The sequence below is a fragment of the Ambystoma mexicanum genome, chromosome 7q, assembly GCF_040938575.1.
Source record: "Ambystoma mexicanum isolate Mex_15411 chromosome 7q, UKY_AmexF1_1, whole genome shotgun sequence".
Classification (NCBI taxonomy): Eukaryota; Metazoa; Chordata; class Amphibia; order Caudata; family Ambystomatidae; genus Ambystoma; species Ambystoma mexicanum.
Window position 1 is genome coordinate 1,117,108,657 of NC_090941.1, and position 14,463 is coordinate 1,117,123,119.

The 14,463-nt window shown below is 47.3% G+C and overlaps 1 protein-coding gene across 1 annotated transcript in view; it reads left to right on the forward strand.

Annotated features, from left to right (window-relative positions):
* Positions 1 to 14,463, forward strand: part of HPX (hemopexin) — a 59,628-nt gene that overhangs the window by 22,661 nt on the left and 22,504 nt on the right. Inside the window, exons 6-7 of the mRNA XM_069640520.1 lie at positions 1,456 to 1,671; positions 3,713 to 3,829. Coding sequence (XP_069496621.1) covers positions 1,456 to 1,671; positions 3,713 to 3,829 — 333 coding nt within the window. The remainder of the gene's footprint in view (positions 1 to 1,455; positions 1,672 to 3,712; positions 3,830 to 14,463) is intronic.

Sequence of the window (14,463 nt, forward strand, 5' to 3'; positions counted from 1 at the left end):
GCAAGCTAATATTCACAATTATATCTAAATGTGGCACTGGCTAACACACACAATCCAGTCTAGACGTAAAGCAAGCTAATATTCACAATTATATCTAAATGTGCCACTGCAATATTCACAATCCAGTCTAGATGTAAAGCAAGCTAATATTCACAATTATATCTAGATGTGGCACTGGCTAACACACACAATCCAGTCTAGATGTAAAGCAAGCTAATATTCACAATTATATCTAAATGTGCCACTGCAATATTCACAATCCAGTCTAGATGTAAAGCAAGCTAATATTCACAATTATATCTAAATGTGCCACTGGCAATATTCACAATCCAGTCTAGATGTAAAGCAAGCTAATATTCACAATTATATCTAAATGTGCCACTGCAATATTCACAATCCAGTCTAGATGTAAAGCAAGCTAATATTCACAATTATATCTAAATGTGCCACTGGCAATATTCACAATCCAGTCTAGATGTAAAGCAAGCTAATATTCACAATTATATCTAAATGTGCCACTGCAATATTCACAATCCAGTCTAGATGTAAAGCAAGCTAATATTCACAATTATATCTAGATGTGGCACTGCAATATTCACAATCCAGTCTAGATGTAAAGCAAGCTAATATTCACAATTATATCTAAATGTGCCACTGGCAATATTCACAATCCAGTCTAGGTGTAAAGCAAGCTAATATTCACAATTATATCTAAATGTGGCACTGGCAATATTCACAATCCAGTCTGGGTGTGAGGCAAGCTAATGGTGATGCCGTGTGACTGGAGGTGTGTGGGTGATGCAGTGCAACCGGAGGCGTGTGGGCAGGGGTGTTGCTAGATTTGGAAAAGATCTGGGGCTATGCTAATTTTGGGACTGTCGGGACTGGGGGCTAACTAGTCTTTTTGGTTGTAACCCCTGAGCTTCTATCCAGGGCTACAACCAAAAGAGCAGGGCTGTAGCCCCCTCAGCCCCACCCTAGCAACGGGTCTGCGTGTGGGCAAAGCAGTGCGACCGGAGGCGTGTACGAATGGAGGCATGTGGGTGATGCTGTGTAACTGGCGGTGTGCGGGTGAATGCAGTACGACTGGAGAGGTGTGGGCGATGCAGTGCGACCGGAGGAATGTGGGTACTGCAAGTGAAGTCGATGTTGACGAAACCTCCATCCAATAGCATGCAGAGCTGTTTTAGAGCTATCCTTCCCCTAATGATGAACTGGATACATTGAAGAGCAGACCTTTTGGCCTCAGCTTTCCACGATTCTATCCTTGTGCACTTGGGAAAGAGGTGCGTTTTCTGGAAGGGTGTGCATAGGGGTGTACACATGCAGGAGATCCTGTGTATGAAAATGTGCACGCTTAAGTCTCTCCACGTCAATTTCCCACTCTGTGGACATCATTCTGAGTGAAATAGGACCCGGGTGACACGCTTCTTCTGTTGTTTGTGTGTTGTGCAGGGAAATCTGTTTACACGTACGACCTGAGCGACCCGTCAGCTGTTAAGGAGCGACAATGGCCATTGGTCCAGAACTGCACCGCGGCGGTGCGCTGGCTGGGGAAGCACTACTGCTTCCAGGACACGATGTTCACGCGCTTCAACCCAGTGACGGGCGAGGTGCACCCGGGCTACCCGCTGGACACACGCGATTACTTCATCAGCTGCCCGGGCAGAGGTACGGGGTGCCCTTTCCAGGTCTGATGGGGGTCTTGAGGCTGCTCCAGGCTGGGAGGATCTCTGGAAGGCCTTCCTTCCCGTTCCTCGGGCCTGAGTTTCTCCATCCTCAATGGTCTCGTGTGGTGTCTATGCCCAGCCTCTGGCGGTCTCAGGTGCAGTCCATGTGTAGACTATAGTGTCCATCCTCCCCGCATGCTGTCTGATGGCTCATCTATATCTGTGTTTCTTTTTCATTACCTTGCCCCTTTACTTTCCATTATGTCACAATATTGGATCATTGTGGTCTATGACTGTATGAATCGCCTATCAGGAGCCTGTACTTCCGCTCACTCCATTCCCACATGTGATGTCTGTGTCCGTGATGCACGCTCTCAGCTTCATGTGTCACCTCTATTGCCTGCAAGCTTTGCATCTCAGTGCACCTGAACCCCACCTGACTCTGTCACTTCCTATGTGTATCCTCTGCACGTCCAATCCCAATAGCCACACTCTTTCCAAGCTTCGTGTGTGTGTGTGTGTGTGTGTGTGTGTGAGTGAATAAATCTTCATTTTCGTATCTTGATATCATGTTCTATGGTTATGTTATGTCTCTTTCGAAGCTTCATCTCCCTTTGTATTCGCTACAAGTCAGATATTAGGCTCATGTCCCTTTCCAACCTTCATCTGCCTGCATCTGGTCTTTCATTTTCTGAATTCAAAATTCAATCTCTGTCCAAGCTTCACCCTTTTTTGTTTGATCGTCCCTTGTTAGATATGTACCTTCAGTCTCTTTCCAAGCTTCATCTTTGCGATTGTGTGTTCTATTTCCATGTCAGTTATCTACACTAAGTCTCTGTCCAAGCTGCATCTCCTTGTGTCTTCTTTCCAGGTCAGATATCTACACTTAGTCTCTGTCCAACCTTCATCTCCCTGTGTCTTCTCTCCATGTCAGATATCTACACATGGAGCTATCTACGCTTAGTCTCTGTCCAAGCTTCATCTCCCTTTGTCTTCTCTCCATGTCAGATATCTACGCCCAGTCTCTTACCAAGCTTCATATTCTTGTGTCTTCTTTCCATGTCAGATATCTAAACTCAGTCTCTTTCCAAGGTTCATCTCCTTGTGTGCTCTTTCCATGTCAGATATCTACTCTCAGTCTCTTTCCAAGCTTCATCTCCTTGCGTGCTCTTTCCATGTCAGATATCTACGCTCAGTCTCTTGCCAAGCTTCATCTCCTTGTGAGCTCTTTCCATGTCAGATATCTACGCTCAGTCTCTTTCCAAGCTTCATCTCCTTGTGTCTACTTTCCATGTCAGATATCCACACTCAGACTCTTTCCAAGCTTCATCTCCTTGTGTCTTCTTTCCATGTCAGATATCTACGCTCAGTCTCTTTCCAAGCTTCATCTCCTTGTGTCTTCTTTCCATGTCAGATATCTACGCTCAGTCTCTTTCCAAGCTTCATCTCCTTGTTTGCTCTTTCCATGTCAGATATCTACTCTCAGTCTCTTTCCAAGCTTCACATTCTTGTGTCTTCTTTCCATGTCAGATATCTACGCTCAATCTCTTTCCAAGCTTCATCTCCTTGTTTGCTCTTTCCATGTCAGATATCTACTCTCAGTCTCTTTCCAAGCTTCACATTCTTGTGTCTTCTTTCCATGTCAGATATCTACACTCAGTCTCTTTCCAAGCTTCATCTCCTTGTGTCTTCTTTCCATGTCAGATATCTACGCTCAGTCTCTTTCCAAGCTTCATCTCCTTGTGTCTTCTTTCCATGTCAGATATCTACGCTCAGTCGCTTTGCAAGGTTCGTGTTTGTGTGTGTGTGTATGTAAGTTTGATATTTCCTCATATGCTCTTTCTGTATCATCTCACCTTTTTTCAGATGTTGTCTGTGTTTCGCACTTTTGTTGTGCCCACGGACCATGCTCTTAAACTTTTCTCTTTTCTGTTAAGTAGTGCTGGTGTTTGTTTTGCTGTACTGTCTTCTTTGAAGTTAATACCGGTGAACAAACATAAGCATGTGCTGTGACATGTGTAAATGCGAATTCTATTCCACAGGTCATGGACACGAAACTCGAAGGAACGCCACACTCATGTCTATCAAGAACCGTTGCAGCAACCGGTCATTTGAAGCCTTCACATCTGACGACTCTGGCAAGACGTACGGGTTCAGAGGTCAGTCCAGACACTTTACATTTGGCAAAAGAACAGAGGGGGGGAGGACGTGGACCAGCATTGACTCTCGCGAGATGTGTTGTGCCCGCTGTTTGCGCCTTGCGAGGCACAGATCGTGATGTTGCGGTGCAGATGAGGGGCTATGCACGCAGCTGCCAGGGGGCTGAAAATCATGATTGACAGCTGCTGTCAGTCCTGGCTCCATAACCAACAACTCTTGCCATGCCAGGCTTTGTAGGCTCACGTTTATAAAGATATATTTTAAACTATATGTCCCAGGCGCAAAGCAAAGTGATGTTGGCTGAGATCTAGGCGCCTTGCTGACGTTGTCCCACGTGACATGGGATATGTGCCCCCCACCACAGCTCCTTGTCCTCTTTCGCTGTTCATGCTACGTCGTATTGCCGTTTGGGAGCGATTCGTTTCTGCCTGTCTAGGTGTGTGATCTTGGAGTAAGGAAGGAATACAAGAGAACCCAAATAATTTGAATTGGGCAGTGTTTGGGGGGTGGGGAGGGAGTTGTGGGAGGTTTGTGCAGTGGGTGAAAGGAAACTGAGCTACATAGGAACATGGGGTAAAAAAGGAAATTGCCGGATGGTGGAGAGGGGGAGGAAAGAGGAAGGAATATTTTCAGCTGGAGATATAAGCAAAGGGTCTACAGGCGGGACAAAGGGGCAGAGGTAGTGAACAGTAGAAGCCCTTGTGGTGGATGAGGGTGAGCAGGAAGCAGGGGTGCTATGGGTAAGGTGAAGTAGGTAGAGTGTGAGATGGAAAAATATTCTTTACACAAGATAAAGGATGTGAAGGACATTACAGCTAGACATTACGTGGTGTTAAACAAGAATTGGCAGTGCCAATAGTTTTGACGTTTACTGCTGCTGTTTGCATTTTGCATTTATAGCCACCTGAGTGCAAGGTGGAGAATGCAGTTTCAAAGGAGGATGTGATACGGGATGCAGGTGTGCAATAGAATGAGAAGAGTAATAGAGCAAGGGAGGAAGCCACTGATAGAGGGTGTCATCGATGAGGAGCAATAGAATGAGAAGGGTAATAGAGCAAGGGAGGAAGCCACTGATAGAGGACGCCATCGATGATGAGCAAGAGATTGAGAAGGGTAATAGAGCAAGGGAGGAAGACACCGACAGAGGGTGTCATCGATGATGAGCAAAAGGAAATATGAGCAAGAAAGGAGGAGAGCAGGAGGGTAAGAAATAAAGCGAGAGTGAGAGGAAGGATGAGGGCCTAGGAAGAGCGGGTAAGTGGGGGGTGGAATAGAGGAGGTAGGGTAGAGGGTATGGTGCATGGTGGGGTAAAGATAGAGGGGGTACGGTTGAGTTGAGAAAGGAAGTAGGATGGGTGGCAGTAGTGAGTGAGAGTGGGGTCAAACACCACTTTATCCGTGGCACAACAAAATCAACTTCTCTCAGCATAAATAAATCACAAAAGTGGGTTGAAAAGAACCCAATCACAATTCTGCAGTTTCTGCAAATTTTACTTCAAGAAATAATTACACTGATCAATAACGAAAGCAATTATCATGTAGTGTTGTGAGATTTTGATTTTCCTGCAGGCTTTAAAGGCTAGCAGTAAGATTTCAAGATTGGTACAAATACATATGGCATTTATGATATCGCCCACAATTTGTGTTTAAAATAAACACAAGGTGATTTAGCGGTTTGTTTTTCTGCCGCCCCCCCCTACTTTTGTCTGTGTTGGGGTAGACGGACAGAAAAATTGGAATGATTTGGCAAATCTTTGGATTTCAGACCCCCCTCCACTGAAAGGCCTTCGTTGGAGAAGTTGGATAAAAAGGTTGGACTGTTTTATGAACAAAGACACCCGCTTCCTTAAAGAAGTCGTGGTCAGCAGGACAAAAATGATTACGCGATTAAATTATAGGCTATAGTTTTCAGCGCACACTGGGATGGGAGCTGTGTTAATTTTGAATTTTAACAAAATTCACCCCGTAGTGTTCTGCTAAATGGGGAATTCATATTTTTAGTTAAATAGGCTAAGGATCTACACAGCTAATCATGGGGAATTAGACAAGCCGACCGCCAGGTCAGTACCGTGTAGCGTGGCCCTGTGGCACATTTCTGCCGTTTCCATAAAAAGCATAACAGTTATGAATATGTACATTACTCATATCCCTAATTTTATTCTCCACTCACTCACCAACTTTCACATTTAAAACATGTTCAGATTAGCTAGAAACACATCTTAGATAGCCATTCCAATTCCCTGATTCGCAGTTGGATGAATTTTATATCTCCAAAATCATCTGGAAAGTACCTAAAAAATGGTACATAGATGAAGAAATTCCACCCTATGATTGTTGAGAAAAAGGCCTAAATGATAATAGTCCTTTTAACTTAATAGTGAATCTTCATGTGGGACAAATGGCCCTTCTCCTGCCTTCCGGTCATTTGTTTTCACTGGGTCAGCCTGCACCCAGAGATTTTTTATATCAGTCTCTTTGTGTTGGAAGCTTGCTCTTGGAAGTTCCTGCCCCCTTTTTCACACATATTGGTCATGCTCCAGCCAAGGGGAACTTCTCCTGCAGTCAATAACATCAGAGCCAGCAGGTCTGGAGAACACTGAATTCCGACACCTTTAGCAGGACACTTTATTGGAGTTGGTACTTAGATGGGAAATGTCTCATCCAGGCTAGAAGTGGAAGATGCCCTTGTGAAGTTTCCCTCAGCCAACAAAAGGGTTTGTCTTGGGCTGACATTTTTTTATGAACACAAAGTGACTTTTAAAATGTCACTGGAGTTTTGTATGTGAAACCTAATATACATTGCTTTTTGTCAATACGCACATCATGGCTTTTCCCTGACATATTTCTGTGAGCAGTGACACATTTTCACATTTAAACTGCTTTTATTTGCACACACCTGTGCATGCCATTCTGCTGTCACTGTTTAAAAATCATGTTTTCCATGTGAAAGGGATCTTTGATTCCTCCTTCTTTTGTAAATTAAAATGCTGCTTTTCCTTTGGTAATGACATGTAGGCCCCTTTTCCACATGGCTCTTTAATTTTACTTGAAAAACAAAAACAAAGTCCAAGCCGTTTTCTGTTTCAGTGTTTAAAATCCTGCTGAAAGGGACTTCTTTTTGGGGCCTTTGAATGCACCCCGCAGCATGTTGGGTAGAGGTGTGGGGTGGGGTTGAGAGAATGGGGCTAGGGTGGTTGGGATAGAGATAGTAGGGGAAGGGTGCGTCGGGGTAGAGATAGTGGGGGGTGGGATGGCTGACTGGTTTGGACCGGAGAGAGTGGGGGGTTGGGTGGCAGAGTGGTGGTAGTTGGTTGGGGGAAGGCTTCACAAAGCTGCCCTGGGAGAACTTGTGAAATGTAGCCCAAAATAGCCCAAACATGACCCCCCCCCCACCAGCATATGTAATGGGGTGGGGGTAGAGAGAGTGGGGTCGGGGGTAGAGATGGTGGGCATGGGGTGGGTGGTAGTAGAGAGGCAGCATTGGGAGAAATAACAAAGATATCTGCCAAAAGTAGGCCAAATTTAGCCAAATTGTATGTGAAATAGCCCAAAGTAACCCAATAAAGCAAATCGCTACTCAGCTGGGAAATCGAAAGCCTACCGACTTTCTTCTTAAAAAGCTGCTGATTGGAGAACATCTTGTCAGAGAGCTATACTCATTGGGCAGTACAGCGGAGGAGTTTGGAAAAATTGTCAGTGAGTTGGCCATTGCATGCCGTGGCATTGCTGTTTGGTGTGCCAACCAGATATTCAGTTCAGGGCCCCATTACCCTCTCTCTCTCTTCTGTAACAATGTTTACAGCGATGTTGTGGCTTGCGCCACAAGAATTTGCCAAAACCAAAAAAGGGCAATCTGAAGGTGGGTAAATACACCTTGTAGAGTCAGGAGTTAGAAATCTAAGGTTGGACTATACGTGGCATTAACCATCTTTTTGGACCCTCTGAAGGGACTGCCATATGTTCCATCCTGACCTTAAGGAATCTGAAGGCCTTATGAGTGGTACGAAGAAACCCTGCTCGGGTAGTCTACTTCTTGTAAACGTGTATTGGAATCCTAGAGGCACACGTGGAAGGCCCATGTTGAACACCGTAGCAGATATTGTAACCAACTGGCACGCCAATCACAGTTTGCACCAGGTTAATATCGCGATACCTGTATGATCGTGTTCCCACTCGTAAAACAAAGACCCAGGGGTGAATTCAAGTAATGGCGAAGGGTCGCGCAATTTAATGAGCATGTGTCCTCTGTGCTGTCTGAGTGGTCAAAAAGAGGATGCTGATTATATTCGTGTTTCTGGCTCTATGTTTGGCATTTGTCTCTGTTTGTTTTATTATTTGTTTTATTCGTATTTATATAGCGCACAACAGTCCAAGGACATTGTGGCAGTGACCAACCAGCCCTTACATGTGTCATCATTGATTCCTTTTTATGTATTTATTTGTTTATTTGTTCACTTGTAAAGCGCACCTAACCCGTAGGTATCTAGACCGTTAAGCACTTAACTAATAAGAGAATTGATCCTAATGGACATTCCCATGCTCCTGGGACAAGCAATCTCGCCCTCAGCACTTGATGCTCTGCACTTCCATCTGTCCCAGCTAACTGAAGATGAAATAAAGGATTTGTTCTCAGTGCCTTCTTTCTCCAACTTGTTTTGCGCCTTGGCATCAGCCAATAAAGGCCACAATAAGGGGACTACTACTTACAAGAATCTTAGATGGAATTTTTGTATGGGCCGCCAAATGATGCAGTGGTTAGAGGGATGTGCCGTGGTACGACCTGTGCCCTAGGTAGCTGTAACAGCACCTTGATGCCTATGGGCTGCTGTGCGCTATATAAATGTAATAAAGAAATAAATAAATAAACTCGTCTGGGAACAGCCCTACTGTAATTCAAGGCATAACATTGCAGTGAGAGCATTGGGGAGTACCTGCCAAATAGGGCCGTTTTTAATGTGGCATCATAGCGGCGGACATAAGGGTCTCAGTCTGTGTCGACACGTTCACAATTTTCACACAATACAGAAGAGAAGAGCGAGTAAGCGGTGAAGTGCTTCCCTTAGCCCAGGATCACACGATGCTGTTGAAGTGGTGAGACGGGAATTTGTGCAAGTCTCCTATTTCCAATATTGCCCACACTACAACTGGACAGTGTCATTTTGCAGCCTTTCGGATACGCTGAATTGCCGGGCTGCTGCTTGACCTGTGAGCTCTCTGTCCCGGTGGCCACCCTAACGTGCAAACTGCCCGGGGCTACGCTCCCCCGTTCTCACCCTGCACCTCTACTGTCTGTCTGTCAACCGATGCTCTGAAGAGCCAGGAGCAGCAGGTGCTGACTGTATTGGCTCCCACTCTTCTCCTGTTCCGGCCCTGGTGTCAGACGGAAACACTTCCCCGCCCCCTACTGCACAGTCACGAGTGCTGACAGTGCAGCAAGGGTCCAGCCGATCGCAGAGTGGCGGCAGCTGTACACACAAAAGAAAATGGCTGCAGCTTCGGCTCAGCTTCTAAAGAGATCACATTGCAGTGGACATAGTCTGACATAAATTCAACTAACCCAAAGCATTGATGCATACAAAACAAAATATAAGGGCCATTCGTTTTGTGCATTTATTTTGCTCGAACTTCAGAGTACCACACAGCTCCCCAGCAACAGCAGAAGGCCGACAGAAGTGAGCGAGAGGGTGAAGGCCCAGCTGGTGCTTCGGCCATTTCATTGCCGAGCTTCAGTCATGTTGCCTTGAGAATGCCATACACAGGTCCCAAACTCCCCCTTCTCCTTTCTTTACAGTAACTATGTTTTGGCATGGGGGCGTGGCCACAGGGCCATGGGATAATACGTGTTTTCTAGGACGCTCCTGCTGATCCTGAAATGATCCTTGCAGAAGATACATTAATTGATGCCCACGATCGAGCAAAAGAAACATGCAGATCCGTGAACTTGTGCTGCTCGCCCGGTGTGATTATGGAATGAATCGCCACAAAGTTCTCAGCAGAATCGATCTTTAGAATCACAGCTACCCGCGGACGGAAAGGAAAAAAGATGGCGGCCCGATGCAAACAAAGGGATTGGGAGCGGAGATAGGCGGCCGCGGATGGACTGCTGAGTGTGGTACGATCGGAAGTGGACTGCAGCCCAGAACGAATCACAAAAGGAGAAGCAGTGATTGCAGAACGTGGCACGGCTCTGGCAGCAACAGGAGCCTGGGAAAAGAGTGGGCGAAGAGGCGGCTCACAGGACAATCTGAGTGGGCACACAGCTGCTGGGCGTGGATAGACCGAGATGCTGAGTGGTCAGCACGGACCCAAAGGAAGCTCCTTCCTCGAGTGGCACAGAGCGAATACAGAGAGGACACGCAACCGGGCGGCGAATACTGGGAGCCGGTACACGCATTGTGACAGATGGTCCCTGCCGTAACACGGCGGCATAGAATGTTGCAACAAGCCCGCTGGCACTTGGAAGAAACAGCGGACACAATGTTGCAAGACATGCGGAGGCGGCGTAAGGAAATGAAGGAAGCGAGCTGGCAGTGCTCACAGAGCTGAAGCAGTGCTGGGACTAACAGCACAGGGGCACACGGAAGGTCAGGGCAGATCAAGGAAATTGTGAGCAGTGCAGTGGTGCAATCGGAATACCACTGTACTGGAGGACCACAGGGCGAGGTCAAGAAATAAACACAAGTCAAGGGAGCAGAGGGGGGCAATACACACTGGGTGTAACCCCGCTGCAAGCACTAGCGAAAACACTCGGCATCCTCAGACTGGGACTGTGTGGCAAATGGCGCCAGTGAGCCTACAAAACGGTGCTCGGACCTGGAAGGAAACAAACCTTTGGTGGTCTTGACAGAAGCAATTGACCTCCCACAGAATAGTGGCCGGGGAGAACCACCTCGAACCTCAGAGGGATCCCATAATTTTAGCCCCAGCACAGACACCTACTGAGGACCACAGGGGGGGGCGCAGACCATTGGAGTGAGCGAGGAAAACAAGCGGACAACTCTGTCTCCCCAGACAACTGCACACACGGCCGCATAGACCCTGGCACAGGGGTGAGCCGGCACAGAAGGGACGGCCATCAAGCACAGTATAACTAAGCCTCAAGACTAAGAGGAGCCAATTGCCGCTGCCTGGGTGGATGACATTATCGCAAGCCCCAAGGAAGTAAGGCAATAGTAGGAGAGTCGCCACAGTAAAGTGCCCCACCTGGATCATTAGAGTGGTGTCGTTAGGTGCCCCCACTCACCACACAAGCCTCAGAAGTGGGAGAAGCGGATGCCAGACATAGTGCCTGAGGAAGACAGCATAATAAGAAAGGAAGCAACTCCAACAGCAGGTAGGCAGAGGAACCAATGCTAGGCGACATTGCTTGGGGCCACAACAACACCGACGATCAAGGTAGCGCAAAAGCAACAAAGGAGCTCCCGGGACCAAGTTGGAGACCACCAAATACAAGGGAGAGGCCCACCGCAAAGCAGCATCTGACACGTCCGCCTGCAACATATAAATATGGCGTCTAAGCTGCCCAAAGCTAAAGGGAAACAGTCCACCATAGAGGAGTTTGCCAAGTCATCATAGGCAACAGAGGGAGCCAAAGCGGAAGGTCAGGGCACATAGGAAGCAGAGACCACGGGGCGCAATGACCAACAGATTCTGGATGCCATTGCCGAATTAAAAATATCCTTGGAAAGCAAGATTGACACTGCTATCTCGGAATTGAGGACCTCGCTTGAATTCAAGATCGACGCAGTGAGTGTGGATGGGAATCTACTGCGACAAGACGTTGGAGCGCTGGCAGAGTACACAGGAAGCCTGGAAAAGGAAGTGAAAGCCAACACAAGCACATGCTCGACTAATGCTAAGGAGGTCCAATGTTGCAACAACAGGTGTGCAATCTTGAGAGCAGAGCTGAAGAAGCGAAAGGGCGTGCACGCAGAAACAACGTACATATTGTGAGGCTTCCGAAAGGTGAGGAAGGATTGGACCCGAAAAATTACGTCGAGAACATGTTATTGCAAGAGATAATGGGTGGAGAACTCAGCCAAGGGATTGCTGTGGAACGAGCGCACAGAGCTCTGGCCAGGATACCGCCACCGGTAGCCACCCCCCTCGGCCGATCATCGCCAAGATACTGAACTATAAAGACAGAGAGAAGGTCCTGGAGCATTTCCGCAAAGGGGGGACGATAAGCAGAGCATCAGCAACCATCACGGCGTACCCGGACTACACCCTCCAGGTGCAGAGACAGCGAATGAACTATGTGGTGGTCAAGAGGAGGCTGAGAGAGGCGGGCTACAGATACATGCTGCTGTACCCGGCGAAGTTGAAAGTGCTCCATGAAAACAAAGCCCTTTTTTTGACTCACCAGAAGATGTGACGGCATGGCTGGATGCAAGGAACTGCTCGACAGGATCAGGAGACCGGGCAGAGGGGAGATGGAGAAGTGAATTGGCACCTTCACAGGGCCAGATGAGCAGACATACGGTCCCACGAAGATAAATATAGCACACATATTGACCTTGGGACTAGACTATAACTGTGCATCAGCCTCGAACCGCTGATTTAGAATAAACATGGACATTAGTTGGCATGGGCTGTGGAAGTTATTCAGTGCTCACATATGGGAATGTATCACACCCTGTAGCTTGAAAGCAGGGATGGAGGATACGCACCTTTACCCCCAGTAGGTAGATTAGTTAGGATATTAGTAGCATAGTATCCCCCTGCTGGGTTCTGAGTATCGGCTAAGCCGTAGAAAGGGACTAGATGCGGGGTAGCCTGAGATCCAGGGATGGAGCTGGGAAACTGGTTGGGGAGTGGGCGTAGTTGGGGACGGGAAGGGCGGGGAGTGGGAGGGGAGTTGGGGGAGTTGCAGTGTTAATTGTTAAGGGGGAGGGATCATTTAAGAGGACACAGGAGCTCAACACGGAAGGTCCACAATCACAACTAAATCCGTACAGGAAAAGGTGGGGAAGGAGGGTGGGCGGAGTAGGATATAGCTGAAATGGGGGACCTTAGAATTGTGACCTGGAATGTACGCGGGTTAAACACCTATATTAAGCTCAACAAAGTTATGATGTATTTACTCCGGCAAAAGATAGATATAGCAATGCTGCAGGAAACCCACTTAAACAAAGAGAAACTAGAGTTGATGAAGAGGAAGTGGAAAGGGACCATAATTGGGGCCTCATACTCAGTATACGCTAGGGGGTTCCTTATATGGATTGCGCCCCACGTCCCGTTCAAACTGTTGCAACAGGAGGTAAGAGAAGACGGGAGAATGGTGCTAGTAAAGGGGATAGTGGGTAATAAAGTGGTCAACTTGATTAATATCCATGCCCCGAACAATGACACTGCACCTTACTTTAGAAGTCTGTATGCCACTGTTAGCCCATATATGGAAGGAGCAGCCATAATAGGAGGGGACCTTAACTGTACGCTAGACCCCGAGATGGATAGGTCAGACGACAAAATAACCAAGCCTAGCCTGGCTGCGAGGGCCCTGACCACACTTATACGAGAATTCCAGTTTACGGAAATATGGAGGAAGCTTCACCCCAAATGTAGGGGGTATTCACATTACGCAGCTCCACATGATTTATACACCACGTTAGACTACATACTAGTGTCTAGTTCCATGGTGGAAGAGATTAAGGAGGCAGAGTACAAAGCAGCAGTACTATCAAACCACACGCCACTGATGGTGACATGGCAGATCTCGCCGCCCAGGCCTAGGATTCCGACATTGAAACTTTGTGCAGAGGCACTGAAGGATACCATGTTCAAGGAAGACCTGAGAAAAGCAATACATTAATACTTTGAACTAAATGCCGGAAGTGTCGCATCAGCTGACACACTCTGGGAAGCATTCAAGGTAGTAATAAGGGGGGGCAGCAATATCAAAGATGACTGGGCTGCTAGGGGGGATTACGGCAGATCTACAAACCACAGAAAGGGAGATTGAGGCTAAAATGAAAGAGGGTCCAGTCTCCCCAGACAAGACCGAGGCGATAAGACACCTAACCGAAAAATGTAAATCCCACTGAGAGAGATTATGTAACCTCAACTATAGGAAATATATAGAGAGACAGCATGCGGAAGGAGATAAACCAGGCAGATTATTAACCTGGCTGTGTAAAAGTGAGACCGTGAGACATGTGATCCGAGAGATGCGCCGCGAAGATGGCGCACTCGAGGACACGCAATAAGGAGTAAATGAGTCCTTTCAGAGATACTATCGTAAATTGTACACCGATAAAACAGAAGTAGAAGAAATTGACATAAACAAAGTGTTGGAGGACATCATCCTACCCAGGCTAGAGGTAGCAGATAGAGAACGGCTTGTGGCACCACTGGAATTGGAGGAACTGGAATATGTAATCCGTAACCCACCCACCAAAAGGCGCTGGGGGCCGATGGCCTCCCAAGCGAATGTTATAAGACATATATGGCAGACCTGCTTCCACCACTGTTGGCCATGCTAAATGAGGTGTTCGAATGGGGTAGGCTGCCGGAGACTCTGAGGGAAGCGGTCATCATTCCGCTCCTCAAGCCGGGCAAACTAGATACCGATTGCGGATCCTATAGACAGTTGGCAATGTTAAATCAGGGCAGTAAAATCCTCACCACGGTGATG